General features: G+C 30.2%; 1 protein-coding gene across 1 annotated transcript; it reads left to right on the top strand.

Annotated features, from left to right (window-relative positions):
* The first annotated feature begins 7,833 nt into the window (after window positions 1–7,833).
* Window positions 7,834–9,294, top strand: LOC129918115 (uncharacterized). The gene is made up of 2 exons (XM_055998464.1): window positions 7,834–8,893; window positions 8,976–9,294. Exons 1-2 carry the CDS (start codon window positions 7,834–7,836, stop codon window positions 8,996–8,998), a joined length of 1,083 nt encoding a protein of 360 aa, XP_055854439.1. The 3' UTR covers window positions 8,999–9,294.
* Window positions 9,295–25,612: the final 16,318 nt, after the last annotated feature.

The raw sequence follows: 25,612 nt of genomic DNA, 5'->3' as shown, positions 1-25,612 counted from the left end.
TAAATAAGGATACAATAAAGTGATACAGTATTGCATTAACCCTAAATTGAACAATTTTTTCATTGATAACACCTGAAAACTTACCTGAGAATTTTTCTTACTATGTCGGGGGTGCTCGCCGCCCATGGATTCTAGCTTTAAGGGTTTTTAGGCAATAAAATCGCAATTTTTTAATGAAAATTGAATTACAAATAATAATGTACATCCAAAAGATAATTCCATGACAAGAAAAGGCAAATACAAAGGAAAAGAATTCAAATGTTATCTAGGAAAAAATGATTCTCTTGAAACTTTTAAAAATCAAAGAATATGATTTAAAAAGTCCTTTTTTTTATTTTGAACTGCTTGCGCAAGTATTATTTTATTGTTTTTCATTAAAAAAAAACAATTTTATTGCCTAAAAACACTTTAAGCTAGAATCCATGGGCGGCGGTAAAAGACTAGGGTTTTGGCTTTACAAAAAGGTATACCACGTTATTGTAAGTATAACCTATAACCGTTAATTTTTAATAATTTTGTTTTCCAAAATAAGTCAATTTTTTTTTAAATTGCCCCTCCCGGCTAAACGAGGGGGAATAGACCCCCCCCTCCCATACGATTTTTTTCTTGTCTCGACCTAACCTACACGCTCTAGCTTTTTGGCACATTACTCCTGAATCACCCTGTACATACATCAGGGAAATTGGCATCTTCCAGAAAAAAAAAACTTTGACTACCCGTGATATATACCTGTAATTGTGGTATTTTTCTGGATTAATTTGTGATACTTAACGAGGGCACCTTTGTTCCTTGCCACAACAAATTGTGACGAGATCCCGTGATATTTAACGAGAAAACCTGTGATATTTACTGAAAAAAGTCATGATATTCACCATAAAAACTGTGATATTTACGAGTACTAAGTGCAGCCTGAGACAAAAATTTTTTTAAAAAGCAAACTTGTGATATTTTCGAATGAAACTTATGATATCTGCAATAATCTGGAGAATTTTGTCATGTTTAACGGGACAAGCCATGAACAGACTTTATTTCCTATTAAAATTTTGATTTAAAAACCTATGATATTAACTGAAATAACACGTGAACAAACTGTGATATTAACAAATGAGTAAGCAAATGGGTAAGCAATAAAACCTTTAAAATCTGAGTCATCATTCAAAAATGGCTGGCATGAACCATTTCCTCTCTATCTCGCCCCCTGCAAAAGTTACAACAATATCAATCGTTACTTTTTTATAAATAAATCAAAATCTTAAGTAAAAGCAAAAAAAAAAAAACTTTAACCCCAAGAAAAAATAAAAGACTTTGTTTGAATTCAATCAGCAGCACCCAATAATACACTTTCGAACCCAGATTACAAATGAACCGAAAAATTTAATGTTCTCATCAAATTGCACGCCCTCAAGGGCGATATAAAATTGTGCCTATATGAAATTAATGGCCATCATAACCATAGTAGAACAGTGGGGCAGAGGTGTTTTGAAAAGGAGAACAAAAATCGCCAATACCCGAATTAATTTTAATTTGTTTTTAAGGGGTCTTTGTAAATACAGTTCAACTTATAAAAACATGAAGGCATTCATCACGTGCATCTTTAAAAAAAGGCAATAAAGTATCTTTTGAAAAAAAGGTATACTTAAAAACTGTAATACTGGACAAAATATGCTTAATTCTTCATCAATTCTTCGTTTTAGATTTTTATAAAAATAATTGGTGCAATTTTCAGTTTTGTCTAAGAATGCATACAATTTGTCCCACTGTCCATCTGATAAGAAAACACACATTTCATTTTTCTTAATGCAAGAATATCGATAGAGAAACCTGGTAAAACCATTCCCATAATACTTCTTCTATTTTCCTTCTTTTGTTCCAAATTTTGTATAGGGCATTCAGGAGTAAATCCTGTTTCGGACACATTCTTCCTGCAATTCAATGATAAACCTATATAATTTGTGAGACCTCTCTTCGGTCAGTAAGAATGTTTAGTACAGCAGAGGGTGGATGAATGGGAGTGTCCTGATGGTCTGTTGGCTGCTGACTTTTGCTTGGATCACTCAAAGCAAAATATCAATATAAATTCGTCCTTCTGCTACTTTTTTTTTTCCAATTTTCAATTGTACTCCTGCTGTCGTCGTCGTATTGATATGAATTGGAGAAAAGAAATACTCTATACAGCAAAGGTCCATAGAAAGAGAGAGTATGTAAGCAAAAGCATAGATTGGATATGGTATAGGAAAAGCAATATTGCGTTTGCCTTTTTGCTCTAGAAACTCAATGAAGTGCAAATGCCGCTCCATTGAACTACTTGTGTGTTTGTGTACTGATGAATTGGTGGCATTGGAATAGTAGGTACACTTTGGACAAGAGATTGTGGTCAGAATGTAGGTACATATACTTTATCCATTCTCTCTCTCTATCTGAATTTGGACTTGCGACACATTCATTCCAGTTTAGTGATTTTTGCAGAAATACTCATATACTTTCCTTTTGTGGACAGGGTTCGAATATTTTCGTTTGATTTAACAATTGCAAAAAAAAAGAGGGACGTTATTGTTCATTTTGAGTGCCATTACTTTTAGGTTATCCATCGTGTCGTCATCAAAGTGTAGTCCCTTATCGTCAATATTCTTCTTAGAGGATGAAAAAGGAGTACATTTTTACACTTTAGAAATTGGGATTTTCAATGCACTCAAGGAGACGACGGTCATCATATGTTTTTTATGTGTTTACTCGTTCGTTTGTACAGAGACTTTATCAAAAGCCGTATTTCGATATGAGCACTGCAATTGAAGGTGGGCGTGGTCATCTTCGAATGCAGAGAAATTGATAGTGTTTTATTGCAATATAGCAAACAAAATATTCATGCTTACTGAAAAATTTACACTTTCAGGGTTTCGAGTATAAAAAAACTTTCTTTAGAGAAAATTTAATACTGTAACTACAAATTTACGCCCGCCTACTCGGAATAAAAACGCTTAGCAAACTGCAATAAGTTTCTGTTTTAAAACAAATATATTTTAGTCACGACGGACTTTTCGTTTATGTCTATGAACATCATCAGATGACATCATCTGAAGAAGCGTCGTGACAAAAATATATTTGTTTTATTTCACCTGAAGCCCGTTTTAAAACATAAAATTATCAACAAAAGAGCATCATCATCAACATTAGGGTGGGTAAAAAAAATCGAAATTGTTTTTTAATTTTATACTTCAAAAAATCGATTGCTTGACACCTCTAGAATATACTCACCAAATATGAACTTTTTATACGAATATCTTCTAAACGGTTAAGGCAATTAATAGAATGCCAATGACTTTTTTTGTAGAACGTGTACGTAAGCCCCTTCAAGAATACATCTTGCTAATTTGATAATAATCACTTTTCAAGGAATTCGAAAATTTTGAAAAATAAAAAATGTTTTTATAATTTTTTTTTGTAATGTGACCTCGAAAATCTTTCAAATGGTTAGATTAATGAAAAAATCTATTTGTTTTCAACAAGAATATGTCTTGATCGTTTGATTACACTGGTCGGCAAAAAAACAAAAAAAAGCAAGAATTTTGTTAGGTGATTTTCGTTGACTTTAGTGTGCTGAACTTAAAACTGTTAACAGATTTATTCTATCACGTCTAGTTTTCGAGCAAAACTCATCACTATTTTCGCTATAAACTCCCAAAAACTAATTTGCAATCAAGTTCTTTTTGATATTTAGTCAAAAATATATATTTTTCCGTAAAATGTACTTTTTTAGGTCCAAATCAGAGGACGCAAACTGGAATTTTGTTCAAAAAACCATTCATTACTTTGAAAAACAAACAAGCATGATTTTGAGATATTTGTCATAAATTTCTTTTTTCAATTTCTTTGAGAAAAAAAATAATTTTGAAGAAAATAAAGACCTTAGGGACGTTTTAAAACGGCGTTTTGAAATTTCATAAGTAGTTTCCGACCAGTGTTATGCCTGATTTACAATATTGCGAGACGACGAGACGAGAGCGAGACGTTTTTTCGATTTAAAAAAGAATCGTATGGAAATTCACAATACTGCGATTTTGTATTCTGTAAAGTAAAAAAAAAATTTTTTTTAAATAAAGAGTATCGTAGAGGTTGGGAGGCAATCACCTTCTCACCTGAGCTAACTCGAATATTTTAAATTGAGAAATCTGTCAAGAATGTTAAAATTTCATTTTCGAAAAATCGTCGTCTCGTGCGTCCTTTTTCAAAATTTTCGGAATTTCAACGCAACGAGAATCGGAATATTGTGTATTGTTTCATATATTTTCATTATTTGTAAATTTTTAAAATCGCCAAGGAAAATCTCGTCTCGCTCTCGTCTCGTCTCGTCTCGTCGTCTCGCAATATTGTGAATCGGGCATTATTATAATTTTCCAATTTGTTACAAAATTAAGAACAAAAAACGAATTTTTAAAGATTTTCTCAGTTTTTGGACCTCAAATATCTTTTAAACGGTTAGATAAACGATAAAAGTGTGCAAGGCCTTTTTACAAGAATATGTAAAGAAATTTTGCTAAAAAGTCGATTTATAAAAAAATATATTTATTATATTAAATATTGATGTAAAAATGGGAAATTTTTTTGATCTACCCTAATCAACATATTACAATATTTTTCTTCATAGAACTGTATGGAACGTTAAAGGGTTTCTGAGTCGGTAAGGGCTTTTATATCTGACACAACATCTTTATACTCTTGGGGTCTCTAAAATACCTTGTTTTTTTCAGACATGTAAAAGTAAAATTTGTAACGATGTGCAGATAACAATTAACGAATTAACCATTAGAATCCACAACCGAAGCCGAAGAAGTCCGCTGAAGGTAAATTGCCATGGAAAGAGCCTCCCAAACTGTTATTAACATAGTAGATGATACCTTGTAGTTTTACAAAATTGCTGGAGTGAACTTCTATTTCAAGCATTGGTAAGTCAAATAAATCATGAATTTTCAAGTAGGTAGAGAGTATAAATTTACAAAGAATTAAAAATGTATCAGTAGATAGTGGAAAATTTCTAAAAATCATCATTAAATTTAATAGGCAACACCTTGCTTTGATGAATTCAATAATTCCCTTAAGGCTTAAAGGGTATTAGTAATTCCACTAAACCTTCAGTCATGAATTTCCGTGGAGTAAGCCTTGTTGTTTTCGTTGCAATACTAACTGCAAAGTTCTTGGGAATAGAATCTAAATTAAATTCAAAGTTTTTGAAATTCATCGAAGATACTAACAAAATTGAACGATTTCAAAGTGTTTTCCTTCTGAAATCTTCTAAAGGCTCTGATTTTGATGACGAAATCTTACGCAACCTAACTGATTTACTTTATATTCCAGTGATTATCGGAACAGAAATTTCTTCATTTTACTTGAAGAAGGAATTCAATGAAAATCTATTAGTTATTGTTTTATTTGATTTAACTGATTTCCTACTTCAACGACTTTCTGAATTTCTTCAACACTTACGATTTTGTAAGACAATTTTTGTGCTGAAAAATTCTTCAAGAAATGATTCGGAACTAAAAGATATTTTCAATTTCTGTTGGCAAAATAAAATGGTTAATGTTTTAGCAGTTTTTCAAAATTTCGAAACTTCTTTGGCATACTACAGTTATAGCAATTTCGGAGGTTTTCAAATTGAAGCATACAGATGGAAGAAAAAGGAGACATGTATCTTTCTTAATAGAATGCGGAACCTAAAAAGATCAATATTACCAATTCTTCTCGGAGGAGCAGAACCAGCAGTAATTATTTCGAGGCAGGCAAACAATAATATCAGGATTACTGGTTTCGTAGGACAAATGCTTCAAGCTTTTGCCAAGAAGCACAACGCTCGACTGAAAACACCGAATGTAAATACTTTACTTTCGTCAAACGATATTCATCATCTTGTTTTAAATGGAACCATTGAAATTGCAGGTACTGGTCTGGTATCAGTTAAATATCCAATCGAATATTTTTCATACCCATACACGGTTTACGATTGGGGTCTGATGCTGCCTGTGGAACCGAACATTCCAATTTATGAGATTTTTGCTATTATTTTTCATTGGGATACCTTTATTTTAACCATCATCACATTTTTACTGCTCTCTCTTACGCTTTCAATTTCTGAAAGGTCTTCATTGAGGCGTGACTTCTTTTTCAATATCGATTGCTTTCGCGGAATTCTTGGACAGCCATTCTCTCAATCACGAAGAGTTTCTTTCACAACAAAAATCATCTATTCATGTATATTTCTACTTGGAATCATTATTGTAACTTCGTACAATGCATTTCTTCAGTCATTCAGCACACATCCTCCTAAACAAAATGTGATTAGGTCTTTCTATGATCTTAAATCAACGGGATTAAAAATCTACACACTTCAATTTGATATCGATGAGTATTTGATAAAACTCAAGCCTAAATTCATGGAAAATTATGCAAGTTTATTATATCGGGAAAAAAATTTTGAGACTTTTACAAATGTTCGAAATAGTTTGATTCCGAAATATGCATTTACAGTTAGTGAAATCAAATGGCAGGTTATAAAAAATCAACAAAAATTCTTTGGTCAAGAATTGTTTCGATGGTCTCAGGAATTATGTATTTTAAATAATTTGCTAGCTGCTATTCCTATAAATGAAAATTCAATTTATAAGAAAATTTTGAACTTTCATATTTTGGAAACACAATCAAGTGGATTATTGGATTTTTGGATAAAGAGAGGATTTTATGATTTATTGAATGTTGAAAAAATTAAAAAGTTAAATTTTGGATTTGATTCGAAGTTGCAACCCTTGAAAGTTGAAGATTTAAAATGGATTTGGATATCGATGGGATTTGTGTTGATGTTCGCTGCTTTTTGCTTTATTGGAGAAATTTGTGTTTTTAAATGGAAAAATCGAAAGTAAATTTTTGGTTAATTTATATTTTTGTCTTAGATGTGGTACCATTAAAAAAGTTAACAAAATAATCAAAATATCTCTTGGCAAATAAATTATAAAAACATTTAACTTATGTGATTGAAACATTTGTTTGTGTAGGTTAATTAAGTTAGTATGTCGAAGAAGTCCGCTCAAGATATCTAACAATGAAAAATTCCTCTAAAACTATTATTAATTTAATAGAGGACACCTTTAACTTTCTTAAAATTGATGGAGTCAACTTTCTATTTCAAGCAAACAATTTTTACTCAGTCAAATAAATCATCAGTCATGAATTCCCAAGTCGGTTAAGAGTTTAATTTTACATAGAATTAAAAATGTATCAATATTCCACGTTGAATGTTTAAAGTACACAGAAGAAGTCGACTTATGGAAAATGACTAAGCAATTTATTAATAACTTTATAGACAACAACTTGATTTAAAAGAGCAAAAGTCAATCAAATAAACCTTTAGTCATGAATTTCCCTAAGTTAAGTCTTGTTGTTTTCGTTGCAGTTGTAACTGCTGAATTTTTGCCAACAAAATCTAAATCAAACACAAACTTTTTGAAATTCATTGAAAATATCTACGAAATTGAAAAATTTGAAAGTGTTTTTCATCTAAAATCTTCTAAAGAAATTGATTTTGATGATGAATTAATAAACGACCTGATAATTACAATTGGTATTCCAGTGATATTAGGAACCGAAAATTCTTCATTTTACTTGAAAGGAGAATTCAATGAAAATATTCTTACCATTGTTCAATTCGATTCCAGTGTATTGCTTCTTAAACGAGTTTCGGAATACCTTCATCATCTTCGTTTTTGTAAGACAATTTTTGTTCTCAAGGGATCTTCAAGAAATGACTTGGAATTAAAAAGAGTTTTCAATTTCTGCTTGCAGAATAAAATGGTTAATGTTGTCGCAGTTTTGCAAAATTTCGAATCTTCTTCAACTTACTACAGTTATAACAATTTCGAAGAACATAGAATTGAAGAAATCGTCTGGAACAAGTATAATTCAAATGTTTTTCCCGATCGAATGCAGAATCTTCAAGGTTCATTATTACCAATTCTTTTCGGTGGATCAGAACCAGGAGTTATCATATCAAATTACCCAAATGGTGATAACAAAATTGGTGGATTTGTGGGACATATGTTTCGTTCATTTGCTAAAAAACACAATGCAAGATTGAATACTTCGTGTGTAAATACTTCAATTTCAGAAAACGATTTGCATAAACTTGTTTTAAATGGACATATTGAAATATCTGGTACTGGCCTGAGAATGGTTCAAGATTCAGCTGAATGGTATTCATATCCATACTTGCTATTTGATTTTGGTGTTATGTTGCCCATTGAGCCAAAAATTCCCCTTGACAAGGTTTTTGCTTTTGTTTTTTCTTGGGACACATTTCTTGCAACAATTTTAGTATTTATGTTGTTATCATTTTTGCAAGGAGCATCTGCTAGAATCTCAAAATCACATGGAACCTTCTTTTCATGGGACTTCTTCTTAAACATTGATTGTTTTCGTGGAATTCTTGGACGGCCATTCAAAGAAACACCAAATGCTTCTTGTTCTAAAAAAATTATCTATTCGATGGTCTTTTTGCTCGGAATCATGATTGTTACTTTATACGATGCATTTCTTCAGTCTTTCATGACCGATCTTCCAAGGGAAAACTTGATAAGAACCTTTAATGATCTTCAACTTTCCGGATTAAAAATCTACTCATTACAATCTTATATCGATGATTTATTGTACAAATTCAAACCCCAATTCGAAATGCTTTCAAATCTATTTATCATTGAAAATAATTTTGAAACTTTTACAAAATTTCGAAATATTTCAAATACCAAATATGCTTTCACTGTTAGCGACATCAAATGGAAAGTTTATGAAAATCAGCAGAATTTCTTTGGTCAACAATTATTTCGCTGGTCTAAGGAATTGTGTTTGCTGAAAGGTATGTTGTCTGGTTTTTCTCTAAATGAAAATTCAATTTATAAACAAATTTTGGACATTCATATTTTGGAAACACAATCAAGTGGATTGTTGGATTGCTGGATAAAGAGATCGTTTTATGAATTAATGGAAGCTGGCAAAATTGAGAAATTAAATATTGGATTTGATTCGTATTTGTTATCATTGAAAGTTGAAGATTTTAAATGGATTTGGATATCAATGGGACTGGCTTTGATGGTGGCTTCTTTGTGCTTTATTGGAGAAATTTGTATTTTCAAATGGAAAAACTCGTAAAATAATTAAAAGTTTTAGAATTTGTTTTAGATGTGGAATAAAACAAATATAATTTAAATGTTGTTTGGAAAATACAAAATTACAATACAATTTTTGTCGGAAAGATGACTTTTGGATTGCTTAATTTGTTCTTCTTTGTAGGCAGAGGCGGCGCTAGACCAAAATGAGGCGTGTGCTAGAGTAAATTATTTTGAAAAAAAGTATCAAGTATCAAGTTCAAAATTCTAATAACAAACATAAGACAAAACGTTTCATTTCAATGTAAGCCCTGTTCCTTTGGGAGGTGGCAAAGTACTACTAGTAGTTTACTAGCGATTTCCAAGACAGTATATGATAGTACTAGATTAACCAAAACATCTACTATTAGAAGACTACCACTTCCAATGGAACAGGGCTGTAGATGAAAAACAAAATGCACGACTCGATCTCACGAACTTTTTCTTAAGTTTCAGATTGCTTTAATTTTTAAAACTTTTTATATAAATAAGATTTTTTGTTAAATGTTCTAAAACGTACATATCAAAAAAAAAATAATTCGTTCTTCAAATCAAACAAAAAAACAGCATCTAGAATGAATTTCAGCAATTTGATTTCTTTTATAAGGGCGCGTTTTTAGAAAAAATCAAAATCGTTAGAAATCGCTATAAACATTTTTCGGAAAAAAACTATTTTAAGTAAAATTGATATGAAATTTTGCAGAAATTTTTAATCTACATTCCAAATTTCAGAAAAATTAAATGCGAAATTTTCTAAAATTTGACAATTCAAATAAAAATCAAACTTTCTTCATCAAAATAAAAACTAACTCTTGATTGCTTTTTTGATTAAATTGTACTTTTCTAAAATTGGTACAATATAATATAGCTATTTATTTTAATGTAGAAATTCTTATTTTCGTCAGTTTCTTTTTTAGAATATAAAAATATCAATTGAATTACCAATTGGAAAAGGGGAATAAATCCATCTCATCTTATTGCTAGCAAAACGCAAATAACTGCACAACTTCTTTATTTGATGGTTCTAAGAATGCGGTTAGGCTAGTCTCACGTTAGTCTTAAAATTTGAAAATTTACACTTTTCAAACAACCTGTATCTAATATAGCTGAGTGCCATTGCTATATTAAAATAAAAAAATTAAAATTTATCAGTAGGAAGAAGGAAATAAGGCCAGGATTTGTTTCTTTCTTTAAACTATTGTTTTTTTTTAAATCACTTTTATATGTATATGATTTCTATGGAGTTTGGTAATAACAACATAAGTCCAAAATCGTCGTTTTGAGATAAATGCATTTTAAAGTTTGAGAAATGCCCCCAAATCCAATTTTATTTAATGCAAGTATATTGGGATGCAATTATTTTTGAAATTATCAAGGGGCACGGTAGTGCCCAGCCAAGTTCTCTAGCAACTTTGACACTACACCCTTATTTACAGGAAACAACTCAGGCCATTTTCGACCCCCCTCTAACTTCCACACCAAAGATGCTAGAAATTTCAAACTACATTTGTTGAGCTGGTCAACTACATTTGTTGAGCTGGTCAAAACCAAACACCTCCCAAAATTTCAGCCTCCAACGATGAGTAGTTTCTGAGATATAGGGCTTTAAAAATCGCAAAAACCGTAACTGACTCACTGACTCACTGATTCACTAACTCACTGACAGATCATCAAAATTATGGAGAACTTCCCGATATCATAGAAACTTGAAATTTTACACGGTGATAGGACTTGTGGTGTATACAAAGGACAAAATCGAAAACTTGAGATTTTCAATTCAGGGGGCGTGGCATCCGCCCATTTCCGCTGAATTTTCATAAAATATTATAGAGCACTTCTGATTATCGTAGAACCTTGAAATTTGGTAGAATGTCGATAGATAAATGTCGATAGATAAATGTCGATAGATAAATGTGGATAGATAAATGTAGATAGATAAATGTCGATAGATAAATGTCGATAGATAAATGTCGATTGATAAATGTCGATAGATAAGGATAGATAAATGTGGATAGATAAATGTCGATAGATAAATGTCGATTGATAAATGTCGATAGATAAATGTCGACAGATAAATGTCGATAGATAAATGTGGTTAGATAAATGTGGATAGATAAATGTGGATAGATAAATGTCGAAAGATAAATGTCGATTGATAAATGTCGATAGATAAATGTGGATAGATAAATGTCGATTGATAAATGTCGATAGATAAATGTCGATAGATAAATGTCGATAGATAAATGTGGATAGATAAATGTCGATAGATAAATGTCGATAGATAAATGTCGACAGATAAATGTCGATAAATAAATGTGGATAGATAAATGTGGATAGATAAATGTCGATAGATAAATGTGGATAGATAAATGTGAATAGATAAATGTCGATAAATAAATGTGGATCGATAAATGTGGATAGATAAATGTGGATAGATAACTGTCGATTGATAAATGTCGATAGATAAATGTGGATAGATAAATGTCGACAGATAAATGTCGATAGATAAATGTCGATAGATAAATGTCGACAGATAAATGTCGATAGATAAATGTGGATAGATAAATGTGGATAGATAAATGTGGATAGATAAATGTGGATAGATAAATGTCGACAGATAAATGTGGATAGATAAATGTGGATAGATAACTGTCGATTGATAAATGTGGATAGATAAATGTGGATAGATAACTGTCGATTGATAAATGTCGATAGATAAATGTGGATAGATAAATGTCGACGGATAAATGTCGATAGATAAATGTGGATAGATAAATGTCGATAGATAAATGTCGATAGATAAATGTGGATAGATAAATGTGGATAGATAAATGTGGATAGATAAATGTGGATAGATAAGTGTGGATAGATAAATGTGGATAGATAAATGTCGACAGATAAATGTCGATAGATAAATGTGGATACATAAATGTCGATAGATAAATGTCAATAGATAAATGTGGATAGATAAATGTGGATAGATAAATGTCGACAGATGTCGATAGATAAATTTCGATAGATAAATGTGGATAGATAAATGTGGATAGATAAATGTCGATCGATAAATGTGGATAGATAAATGTGGATAGATAAATGTGGATAGATAAATGTGGATTGATAAATGTCGACAGATAACTGTCGATTAATAAATGTCGATAGATAAATGTGGATAGATAAATGTCGATAGATAAATGTCGATAGATAAATGTCGATAGATAAATGTGGATAGATAAATGTGGATAGATAAATGTCGATAGATAAATTTCGATAGATAAATGTGGATAGATAAATGTGGATAGATAAATGTCGACAGATAACTGTCGATTGATAAATGTCGATAGATAAATGTCGATAGATAAATGTCGATAGATAAATGTGGATAGATAAATGTGGATTGATAAATGTCGATAGATAAATGTCGATAGATAAATGTCGACAGATAACTGTCGATTGATAAATGTCGATAGATAAATGTCGATAGATAAATGTGGATAGATAAATGTGGATAGATAAATGTCGATAGATAAATTTCGATAGATAAATGTGGATAGATAAATGTGGATAGATAAATGTCGATAGATAAATGTCGATAGATAAATGTCGATCGATAAATGTGGATAGATAAATGTGGATAGATAAATGTGGATAGATAAATGTGGATTGATAAATGTCGACAGATAACTGTCGATAGATAAATGTCGACAGATAAATGTGGATAGATAACTGTCGATTGATAAATGTCGATAGATAAATGTCGACAGATAAATGTCGATAGATAAATGTGGATAGATAAACGTCGATTGATAAAAGTCGATAGATAAATGTCGATAGATAAATGTGGATAGATAAATGTCGATAGATAAATGTGGATAGATAAATGTGGATAGATAAATGTGGATAGATAAATGTCGATAGATAAATGTCGATTGATAAATGTGGATAGATAAATGTCGACAGATAAATGTGGATAGATAAATGTGGATAGATAACTGTCGATTGATAAATGTCGATAGATAAATGTCGACAGATAAATGTCGATAGATAAATGTGGATAGATAAATGTCGATTGATAAATGTCGATAGATAAATGTCGATAGATAAATGTGGATAAATAAATGTCGATAGATAAATGTGGATAGATAAATGTCGATTGATAAATGTCGATAGATAAATGTCGATAGATAAATGTGGATAAATAAATGTCGATAGATAAATGTGGATAGATAAATGTCGATAGATAAATGTCGATAGATAAATGTCGATAGATAAATGTCGATTGATAAATGTGGATAGATAAATGTGGATAGATAAATGTCGATTGATAAATGTCGATAGATAAATGTCGACAGATAAATGTCGATAGATAAATGTGGATAGATAAATGTCGATTGATAAATGTCGATAGATAAATGTCGATAGATAAATGTGGATAAATAAATGTCGATAGATAAATGTGGATAGATAAATGTCGATAGATAAATGTCGATAGATAAATGTCGATAGATAAATGTCGATTGATAAATGTGGATAGATAAATGTGGATAGATAAATGTCGATAGATAAATGTCGATAGATAAAAGTCGATTGATAAATGTGGATAGATAAATGTGGATAGATAAATGTCGACAGATAAATGTGGATAGATAAATGTGGAAAGATAAATGTCGATAGATAAATGTCGATAGATAAATGTCGATAGATAAATGTGGATTGATAAATGTGGATAGATAAATGTCGATAGATAAATGTCGATAGATAAATGTCGATAGATAAATGTGGATAAATAAATGTCGATAGATAAATGTCGATAGATAAATGTGGATAGATAACTGTCGATTGATAAATGTCGATAGATAAATGTCGACAGATAAATGTCGATAGATAAATGTGGATAGATAAATGTCGATTGATAAATGTCGATAGATAAATGTCGATAGATAAATGTGGATAAATAAATGTCGATAGATAAATGTGGATAGATAAATGTCGATAGATAAATGTCGATAGATAAATGTCGATAGATAAATGTCGATTGATAAATGTGGATAGATAAATGTGGATAGATAAATGTCGATAGATAAATGTCGATAGATAAAAGTCGATTGATAAATGTGGATAGATAAATGTGGATAGATAAATGTCGACAGATAAATGTGGATAGATAAATGTGGATAGATAAATGTGGATAGATAAATGTCGATTGATAAATGTCGACAGATAACTGTCGATTGATAAATGTCGATAGGTAAATGTGGATAGATAAATGTCGACAGATAAATGTCGATAAATAAATGTGGATAGATAAATGTGGATAGATAAATGTGGATAGATAAATGTGGATAGATAAATGTCGATTGATAAATGTCGATAGATAAATGTGGATAGATAAATGTGGATAGATAAATGTCGATAGATAAATGTCGATAAATAAATGTGGATAGATAAATGTGGATAGATAAATGTGGATAGATAACTGTCGATTGATAAATGTCGATAGATAAATGTGGATAGATAAATGTCGACAGATAAATGTCGATACATAAATGTGGATAGATAAATGTGGATAGATAAATGTGGATAGATAAATGTGGATAGATAAATGTGGATAGATAAATGTCGACAGGTAAATGTCGATAGATAAATGTGGATACATAAATGTCGATAGATAAATGTGGATAGATAAATGTGGATAGATAAATGTGGATAGATAAATGTGGATTATAAATGTCGATAGATAAATGTGGATAGATAAATGTGGATAGATAAATGTCGATAGATAAATGTCGATTGATAAATGTCGATAGATAAATGTCGATAGATAAATGTGGATAGATAAATGTGGATAGATAAATGTCGATAGATAAATGTGGATAGATAAATGTCGACAGATAAATGTGGATAGATAAATGTGGATAGATAAATGTCGATAGATAAATGTCGATAGATAAATTTCGATAGATAAATGTGGATAGATAAATGTGGATAGATAAATGTGGATAGATAAATGTCGATTGATAAATGTCGATCGATAAATGTCGATAGATAAATGTGGATAAATAAATGTCGATAGATAAATGTGGATAGATAAATGTGGATAGATAAATGTCGATAGATAAATGTGGATAGATAAATGTCAATTGATAAATGTCGATAGATAAATGTCGATAGATAAATGTGGATAAATAAATGTCGATAGATAAATGTGGATAGATAACTGTCGATTGATAAATGTCGATAGATAAATGTGGATAGATAAATGTCGACAGATAAATGTCGATAGATAAATGTGGATAGATAAATGTGGATAGATAAATGTGGATAGATAAATGTGGATAGATAAATGTGGATAGATAAATGTCGATAGATAAATGTGGATAGATAAATGTCGATAGATAAATGTCGATAGATAAATGTCGATAGATAAATGTCGATAGATAAATGTGGATAGATAAATGTGGATAGATAACTGTCGATTGATAAATGTCGATAGATAAATGTGGATAGATAAATGTGGATAGATAACTGTCGATTGATAAATGTCGATAGATAAATGTCGATAGATAAATGTCGATAGATAAATGTGGATAGATAAATGTGGATAGATAACTGTCGATTGATAAATGTCGATAGATAAATGTCGACAGATAAATGTCGATAGATAAATGTGGATAGATAACTGTCGATTGATAAATGTCGATAGATTAATGACGACAGATAAATGTCGATAGATAAATGTGGATACATAAATGTCGATAGATAAATGTCGATAGATAAATGTCGACAGATAAATGTCGATAGATAAATGTGGATAGATAAATGTCGATTGATAAATGTCGATAGATAAATGTCGATAGATAAATGTGGATAAATAAATGTGGATAGATAAATGTGGATAGATAAATGTCGATAGATAAATGTCGATAGATAAATGTCGATTGATAAATGTGGATAGATAAATGTCGATAGATAAATGTGGATAGATAAATGTCGATTGATAAATGTCGATAGATAAATGTCGATAGATAAATGTGGATACATAAATGTCGATAGATAAATGTGGAAAGATAAATGTCGATAGATAAATGTCGATAGATAAATGTCGATAGGTAAATGTCGATCGATAAATGTGGATAGATAAATGTGGATAGATAAATGTGGATAGATAAATGTGGATAGATAAATGTGGATTGATAAATGTGGATACATAAATGTCGATAGATAAATGTCGATAGATAAATATGGATAGATAAATGTGGATAGATAAATGTGGATAGATAAATGTGGATAGATAAATGTGGATAGATAAATGTCGATTGATAAATGTCGATAGATAAATGTCGATAGATAAATGTGGATAGATAAATGTGGATAGATAAATGTGGATAGATAAATGTCGATTGATAAAATTCGATAGATAAATGTGGATATATAAATGTGGATAGATAAATGTGGATAGATAACTGTCGATTGATAAATGTCGATAGATAAATGTGGATAGATAAATGTCGATAGATAAATGTGGATAGATAAATGTGGATAGATAAATGTGGATAGATGAATGTGGATAGATAAATGTCGACAGATAAATGTGGATAGATAAGTGTGGATAGATAAATGTCGATAGATAAATGTGGATAGATAACTGTCGATTGATAAATGTGGATAGATAAATGTGGATAGATAACTGTCGATTGATAAATGTCGATAGATAAATGTCGACAGATAAATGTCGATAGATAAATATGGATAGATAAATGTCGATTGATAAATGTCGATAGATAAATGTCGATAGATAAATGTGGATAAATAAATGTCGATAGATAAATGTGGATAGATAAATGTCGACAGATAAATGTGGATTGATAAATGTGGATAGATAACTGTCGATTGATAAATGTCGATAGATAAATGTCGACAGATAAATGTCGATAGATAAATATGGATAGATAAATGTCGATTGATAAATGTCGATACATAAATGTCGATAGATAAATGTCGATAGATAAATGTGGATAGATAAATGTGGATAGATAACTGTCGATTGATAAATGTCGATAGATAAATGTCGACAGATAAATGTCGATAGATAAATGTGGATAGATAAATGTCGATTGATAAATGTCGATAGATAAATGTCGATAGATAAATGTGGATAAATAAATGTCGATAGATAAATGTGGATAGATAAATGTCGATAGATAAATGTCGATAGATAAATGTCGATAGATAAATGTCGATTGATAAATGTGGATAGATAAATGTGGATAGATAAATGTCGATAGATAAATGTCGATAGATAAAAGTCGATTGATAAATGTGGATAGATAAATGTGGATAGATAAATGTCGACAGATAAATGTAAATAGATAAATGTGGATAGATAAATGTGGATAGATAAATGTCGATTGATAAATGTCGACAGATAACTGTCGATTGATAAATGTCGATAGGTAAATGTGGATAGATAAATGTCGACAGATAAATGTGGATAGATAAATGTGGATAGATAAATGTCGATTGATAAATGTCGATAGATAAATGTCGATAGATAAATGTGGATAGATAAATGTGGATAGATAAATGTGGATAGATAAATGTGGATAGATAAATGTCGATAGATAAATGTCGATAAATAAATGTGGATAGATAAATGTGGATAGATAAATGTGGATAGATAACTGTCGATTGATAAATGTCGATAGATAAATGTGGATAGATAAATGTCGACAGATAAATGTCGATACATAAATGTGGATAGATAAATGTGGATAGATAAATGTGGATAGATAAATGTCGACAGATAAATGTCGATAGATAAATGTGGATACATAAATGTCGATAGATAAATGTGGATAGATAAATGTGGATAGATAAATGTGGATAGATAAATGTGGATAGATAAATGTCGATAGATAAATGTGGATAGATAAATGTCGATAGATAAATGTCGATAGATAAATGTCGATAGATAAATGTCGATAGATAAATGTGGATAGATTAATGTGGATAGATAACTGTCGATTGATAAATGTCGATAGATAAATGTGGATAGATAAATGTGGATAGATAACTGTCGATTGATAAATGTCGATAGATAAATGTCGATAGATAAATGTCGATAGATAAATGTGGATAGATAAATGTGGATAGATAACTGTCGATTGATAAATGTCGATAGATAAATGTCGACAGATAAATGTCGATAGATAAATGTGGATAGATAACTGTCGATAGATAAATGTCGATAGATAAATGTGGAAAGATAAATGTCGATAGATAAATGTCGATAGATAAATGTCGATAGGTAAATGTCGATCGATAAATGTGGATAGATAAATGTGGATAGATAAATGTGGATAGATAAATGTGGATAGATAAATGTGGATTGATAAATGTGGATACATAAATGTCGATAGATAAATGTCGATAGATAAATATGGATAGATAAATGTGGATAGATAAATGTGGATAGATAAATGTGGATAGATAAATGTGGATAGATAACTGTCGATTGATAAATGTCGATAGATAAATGTCGACAGATAAATGTCGATAGATAAATGTGGATAGATAACTGTCGATTGATAAATGTCGATAGATAAATGTCGATAGATAAATGTCGATAGATAAATGTGGATAGATAAATGTGGATAGATAACTGTCGATTGATAAATGTCGATAGATAAATGTCGACAGATAAATGTCGATAGATAAATGTGGATAGATAACTGTCGATTGATAAATGTCGATAGATAAATGACGACAGATAAATGTCGATAGATAAATGTGGATAGATAAATGTCGATAGATAAATGTCGATAGATAAATGTCGACAGATAAATGTCGATAGATAAATGTGGATAAATAAATGTCGATTGATAAATGTCGATAGATAAATGTCGATAGATAAATGTGGATAAATAAATGTGGATAGATAAATGTGGATAGATAAATGTCGATAGATAAATGTCGATAGATAAATGTCGATTGATTAATGTGGATAGATAAATGTCGATAGATAAATGTGGATAGATAAATGTCGATTGATAAATGTCGATAGATAAATGTCGATAGATAAATGTGGATACATAAATGTCGATAGATAAATGTGGAAAGATAAATGTCGATAGATAAATGTCGATAGATAAATGTCGATAGATAAATGTGGATAAATAAATGTCGATAGATAAATGTGGATAGATAAATGTCGATAGATAAATGTCGATAGATAAATGTCGATAGATAAATGTCGATTGATAAATGTGGATAGATAAATGTGGATAGATAAATGTCGATAGATAAATGTCGATAGATAAAAGTCGATTGATTAATGTGGATAGATAAATGTGGATAGATAAATGTCGACAGATAAATGTGGATAGATAAATGTGGATAGATAAATGTGGATAGATAAATGTCGATTGATAACTGTCGACAGATAACTGTCGATTGATAAATGTCGATAGATAAATGTCGACAGATAAATGTGGATAGATAAATGTGGATAGATAAATGTCGATTGATAAATGTCGATAGATAAATGTCGATAGATAAATGTCGATAGATAAATGTGGATAGATAAATGTGGATAGATAAATGTCGATAGATAAATGTCGATAGATAAATGTCGATAGATAAATGTCGATAAATAAATGTGCATAGATAAATGTGGATAGATAAATGTGGATAGATAACTGTCGATTGATAAATGTCGATAGATAAATGTGGATAGATAAATGTCGACAGATAAATGTAGATAGATAAATGTGGATAGATAAATGTGGATAGATAAATGTGGATAGATAAATGTGGATAGATAAATGTGGATAGATAAATGTGGATAGATAAATGTCGATAGATAAATGTGGATAGATAAATGTCGATAGATAAATGTCGATTGATAAATGTCGATAGATAAATGTGGATAGATAAATGTGGATTGATAAATGTCGATAGATAAATGTCGATAGATAAATGACGACAGATAACTGTCGATTGATAAATGTCGATAGATAAATGTCGATAGATAAATGTGGATAGATAAATGTGGATAGATAAATGTCGATAGATAAATGTCGATAGATAAATGTCGATAGATAAATGTCGATCGATAAATGTGGATAGATAAATGTGGATAGATAAATGTGGATAGATAAATGTGGATAGATAAATGTCGATAGATAAATGTCGATTGATAAATGTGGATAGATAAATGTCGATTGATAAATGTCGATAGATAAATGTGGATAGATAAATGTCGACAGATAAATGTGGATAGATAAATGTGGATAGATAAATGTCGATAGATAAATGTCGATTGATAAATGTGGATAGATAAATGTGGATAGATAAATGTCGATAGATAAATGTCGATTGATAAATGTGGATAGATAAATGTGGATAGATAAATGTCGATAGATAAATGTCGATTGATAAATGTGGATAGATAAATGTCGATAGATAAATGTCGATAGATAAATGTCGATAGATAAATGTCGATAGATAAAAGTCGATTGATAAATGTGGATAGATAAATGTCGATAGATAAATGTCGATAGATAAATGTCGACAGATAAATGTCGATAGATAAATGTGGATAGATAAATGTCGATTGATAAATGTCGATAGATAAATGTCGATAGATAAATGTCGATAGATAAATGTCGATAGATAAATGTCGATAGATAAATGTCGATTGATAAATGTGGATAGATAAATGTCGATAGATAAATGTCGATAGATAAATATTCATAGATCAATTTTCATAAAATATTATAGAGCACTTCTGATTATCGTAGAACCTTGAAATTTGGTAGAATGTTAGAGCTGGTTGTTTATTCAAATTAAAAAATTTAAATTTGAGAATTTCAGCCAGGGGGCGTGGCAACTGCCTATTTCCGGTGAATTTTCATCAAATATTATAGAGCATTTCTAACTTTCGTTTTTTAGTAAGATATGTTGTTTTGACTTCGTTCAAGAATAAGATTATTTCGAGTTGTGTCCTATATTTTTTTTAAAGAATTTTAATTTTTCGAACGAAGGAACTTAGTTGTGCTGTTTTGACCAAACACTTATTTAAAAGTATAAACATTTTTGATTGGTCAAAACAGCACAAGTTGGAGTTATGCCATTATGATCAAATATAATTTTAGAAAAAAGGATTTAAGTGTGGTTAGGGCCATTGAATATCTTTGGAACTAGTTTACTTAGAGTTATGCAGTTAAGACCAAACGAAAATAGATTTTCGAAAAAAATGAACTTATGCTGTTAATACCAAACTCCATAGATTTCTATTAGAAAATCGTTTTTTTTTTTCTTTCTTTTGTATAGAGACAAGATTTACATCAAAATGTAATTTTAGGAATATTGAGGACTTATTGCTTCTTTTAATTGGTGATTCAATTTTGCTTTTGAGTTGAAGAAGAAGAGACCGGAAAAAACCAAGGGGCTCCCCCTGCTAAATACAGGAAGATATATAAAAAATTGGAATTGTTTTTGTTGATGTTTGCTTTTCTCTATTAGATACTTATCAATCATTTAATTTTTTTTTTACGAAATAACTGATAAATTATTCGCATGTTTGTTTGAGCAAAATTTTTGATTTAAAACGGGTTTTTAAAGTTTGGTGGATTGTAAATCCGTCCGTATTTTGAAACATCAATGAATCCGCAAAATGTGTTCGGATACGGAATTTCGAACAGCGAAAATTCGAAAATTCCACTGAAGAAAATGGTCATTAAACTGGCGGCGGAAAACAGAAATGTTCTTAAGTCCTAAGTAACAAAGTGTTCAAATTTCTAGAAAGTGTAAAAAATCAGTTTATATAAATTGCGAGCGTAAGCGAGCAAAGAATTTTTTTAAGGGAAGTAAAGTTTACCCATTCTTAACCTTTACAAAAACTTATTTCATACAATTTTATACAAAATTGAAAAATAGAAAAAAGAAAAAAAAAAACAGTTTTTATCACTGAGATTTTGTATTTTAAATTTAATTGGGAATTTTAAAAGCAAAATTTTATATAATCCAAGTTGCTGGGCAAACTAATTATCTGCTTCAGTTGAGAAAAAAAAAAAAACAAACACTAATCTTAAATTGTTTAATTTATTTTTTCTTTCCTACTTTTGCAAAAAGTGGCCAATGTATGCTTCGACTCATCTCGATGGAATTATGGAAATCGAGTGGAAACAAGCCAATTTCAATTATTTGATTGTTTTGAATAAAGAGAAGAGACATGGTTTTTCGGATTTTATTATTTCTGAGACATTTTCATTTAGCGACCGCGGGGCCCCTCTAAGAGCGGGGCCGTGTGCGGGGGCACACTCCGCACACCCCTTCCGCCGCCTCTGTTTGTAGGGTATAATTTTCGTTATCAAAAAAAGTTACGAAAATAGGAATAATTTATTCATAAGGTTGTTCTAAAAATGAAAAAAAAAAAAATAGAGTTGCTACATTTTCTCAATTTTACACCTCAGCTGAACCAATAAAATCGCTGAATTACTCAGAGTGGCAAGATTTCAAGATTGTGTAGTTCCATTTCAATATTTTCAATATTATTTTTAAGCCTACTTTTTTCTTAGTTCGCTGTCATATCAAAACGTTGCATTTTTTGAAGAACCAATCAATACCTTATTTAAAATACTTTGTAGTCGTCGTCTAAAACAATGTAAATGTAAATTCCCAGACTACTTCAAACTAATGGATTTCAAATGGCTAGAAAGTTTTATTTTACTTAAAATTAAAAATTAATCATTAACAGTATCCCTTAAAAGTCAACTTACAGTGATTTCGTATATAAAATGGTTATATAATCAATATTGACCTTTTAGACGACACCCTGTATCTTTGAAAAATTGACGTAGGAAAATAGTAAATCAATCAAATAATTCCCTATAGTGGAAAAGTGATTCAAACAAATGTTCAGTCATGAATTTCCCAGCAGTAAGTCTTGTTGTTTTCGTTGCAGTGCTGACTGCAAAGTTCTTGGCTATAGAATCTAAATTAAACTCAACATTTTTGAAATTAATCGAAAATGTCAATACAATTGAACGATTTGAAAGTTTTTTTCTTCTGAAATCATCTAAAGACTCTTTTTTCGATGATGAAATCATACACAACCTAACTGAATTGCTTCTTATTCCAGTCATAGTCGGGACTGAAATTTCTTCATTTTACTTGAAGAAGGAATTCAATGAAAATCTATTAGTTATTGTTCATTTTGATTCAACTGATTTGCTACTTCAAAAACTTTTCGAATTTCTTCAACACTTACGATTTTGTAAGACAATTTTTGTGCTGAAGAACTCAGCAAGAAATGATTCGGAACTAAGGAGTGTTTTCAATTTCTGTTGGGAAAATAGAATGGTTAATGTTATAGCAGTTCTTCAAAATTTCGAAATTTCTTTGGCTTACTACAGTTATAACAATTTTGGAGGTTTTAAAATTGAAGAATACAGATGGAAGACAAAGCAATCATGCATTTTTCCAAATCGAATGCGAAATGTAATGGGATCAACATTACCAATTCTTTTCGGAGGTTCGGAACCAGCAGTGATTATTTCAAAGAAATCTGATATTTCGATTACTGGTTTTGTTGGAGAAATATTTCAAACTTTTGCTAAGAAACACAATGCCACATTAAATACTTCGCTTATTAATACTGTACTTTCGTCCAACGATATTCATCATCTTGTTTTAAATGGAACTATTGAAATAGCAGGTACTGGTTTGGTAATTGTTAAATTTCCAATCGAATATTTTTCATACCCATACACGGTTTACGATTGGAATCTGATGTTGCCTGTGGAACCGAACATTCACATTTATAAGGTCTTTGCTTTTGTTTTTCATTGGGAAATTTTTCTGTTAATTCTTTCTGCTCTCTGTTACGCTGGAAGTGGCCATTTTTCTGTCAGTTTCACAAAGACCTTTATTGAGACGTGATTTCTTCTTCAACATTGATTGCTTTCGTGGAATTCTCGGACAGCCATTCTATCAATTACCAAGAGTTTCTTTCACAACAAAAATCATCTATTCATGTATATTTCTACTTGGAATCATGATTGTAACGTCATACAATGCATTTCTTCAGTCTTTCATGACTCGTCCTCCTAAACAAGGAACAATAAAATCCTTTAATGATCTTCAATCGTCGGGTATAAAAATCTATGCACTTCAATTTGATATCGATGAGTATTTCTTAAAATTGAATCCCAAATTCATGCAAGATTATTCAAATCTATTTTTAATCGAACGCAGTTTTGAGACATTTACAAAAGTTCGAAATAGTTTGAATTCCAAATATGCATTCACAGTTGGTAGAATCAAGTGGGAGATTATTGAAAATCAACAAAATTTCTTTGGTCAACAATTGTTTCGCTGGTCGAATGAATTGAGCTTGTTCAAAAATTTGCTATCAGCTATTCCATTGAACGAAAATTCAATTTATAGAAAAATTTTGGATCATCATATTTTGGAAACACAATCAAGTGGATTATTGGATTTTTGGATAAAGAGAGGATTTTATGATTTGATGAAGGTTGGAAAAATTAAGAAGTTAAACTTTGGATTTAATTCGAAATTGCATTCAATGAAAGTTGAAGATTTGAAATGGATTTGGATATCAATGGGACTGGCGTTTATGGTTGCTATTTTGTGTTTCTTTGGAGAAATTTGTATTTTGAAATTAAAAAATTAACAAAATTTTGATTGATCCGTTATAGATAATATAAATAAGGATTTTTAAATGTTGAAGTCAAGTATGAAATAAACCTATTTAAATGTGGATTGTTTAAAAATTACTATATCTTAGTTTTCTTTCAAAATCTTGAAGTGTATTTTTGGTTATTATCTAAAGTTTTCAATGTTGCAATAGCTATTTTATGCATGTTCATTATTTAATATTTATTGTGTTCTGATTTATAATTACTCCTTTACTTATTATTACTTTAGTCTCCAAACTTGTCTACTAGATTACAACATAATTATCTTGAATTTAACAAAACTCTCGAAAACGCCCCTCTCATCTTCAATTTTAGCAGCAATTTACTAAAGCTTACCAAAATATTCTACAACAGCTAGGTATCTATCATTCATTATCTTGTGAAATTATAAGGATAGCAGTCAATATATATACAATGAAGTATAATTGCTCAAGATCTGCTGATTAAACTTCAGATGAAAAATTGCTAATAATTGTTTCCAGGTTTTGTTTCTCATAGAGTTAAAAATCTATCAGAAATCGAAGTGGAAAATTTACAATGCTTCGAAGAATTTAATATTATAACAGACTGGAGAGCGTGACCTTTAAACTTCAATTAATTTAATAGGGCACACGCTGCAGTTTCTAAAAAATTGATAAAGGCAATTCGAAAAAATATCGAATATATACTCAAATAACTATTTAGTCATGAATTTTTCTACCAGGAGTCTAG

Source organism: Episyrphus balteatus, chromosome 4 (genome assembly GCF_945859705.1).
Source record: "Episyrphus balteatus chromosome 4, idEpiBalt1.1, whole genome shotgun sequence".
Lineage (NCBI taxonomy): Eukaryota > Metazoa > Arthropoda > Insecta > Diptera > Syrphidae > Episyrphus > Episyrphus balteatus.
This window is presented reverse-complemented; position numbering and strand designations above follow the sequence as displayed.

Excerpts from the sequence above, each read along its gene's own strand:
- LOC129918115 (XM_055998464.1), top strand. The coding sequence starts at position 7,834 with ATGGTTAATGTTGTCGCAGTTTTGCAAAATTTCGAATCTTCTTCAACT. Across the intron at positions 8,894-8,975 it reads GGAATTGTGTTTGCTGAAAG|TGGATTGTTGGATTGCTGGA; the intron begins GTATGTTGTCTG and ends AACACAATCAAG.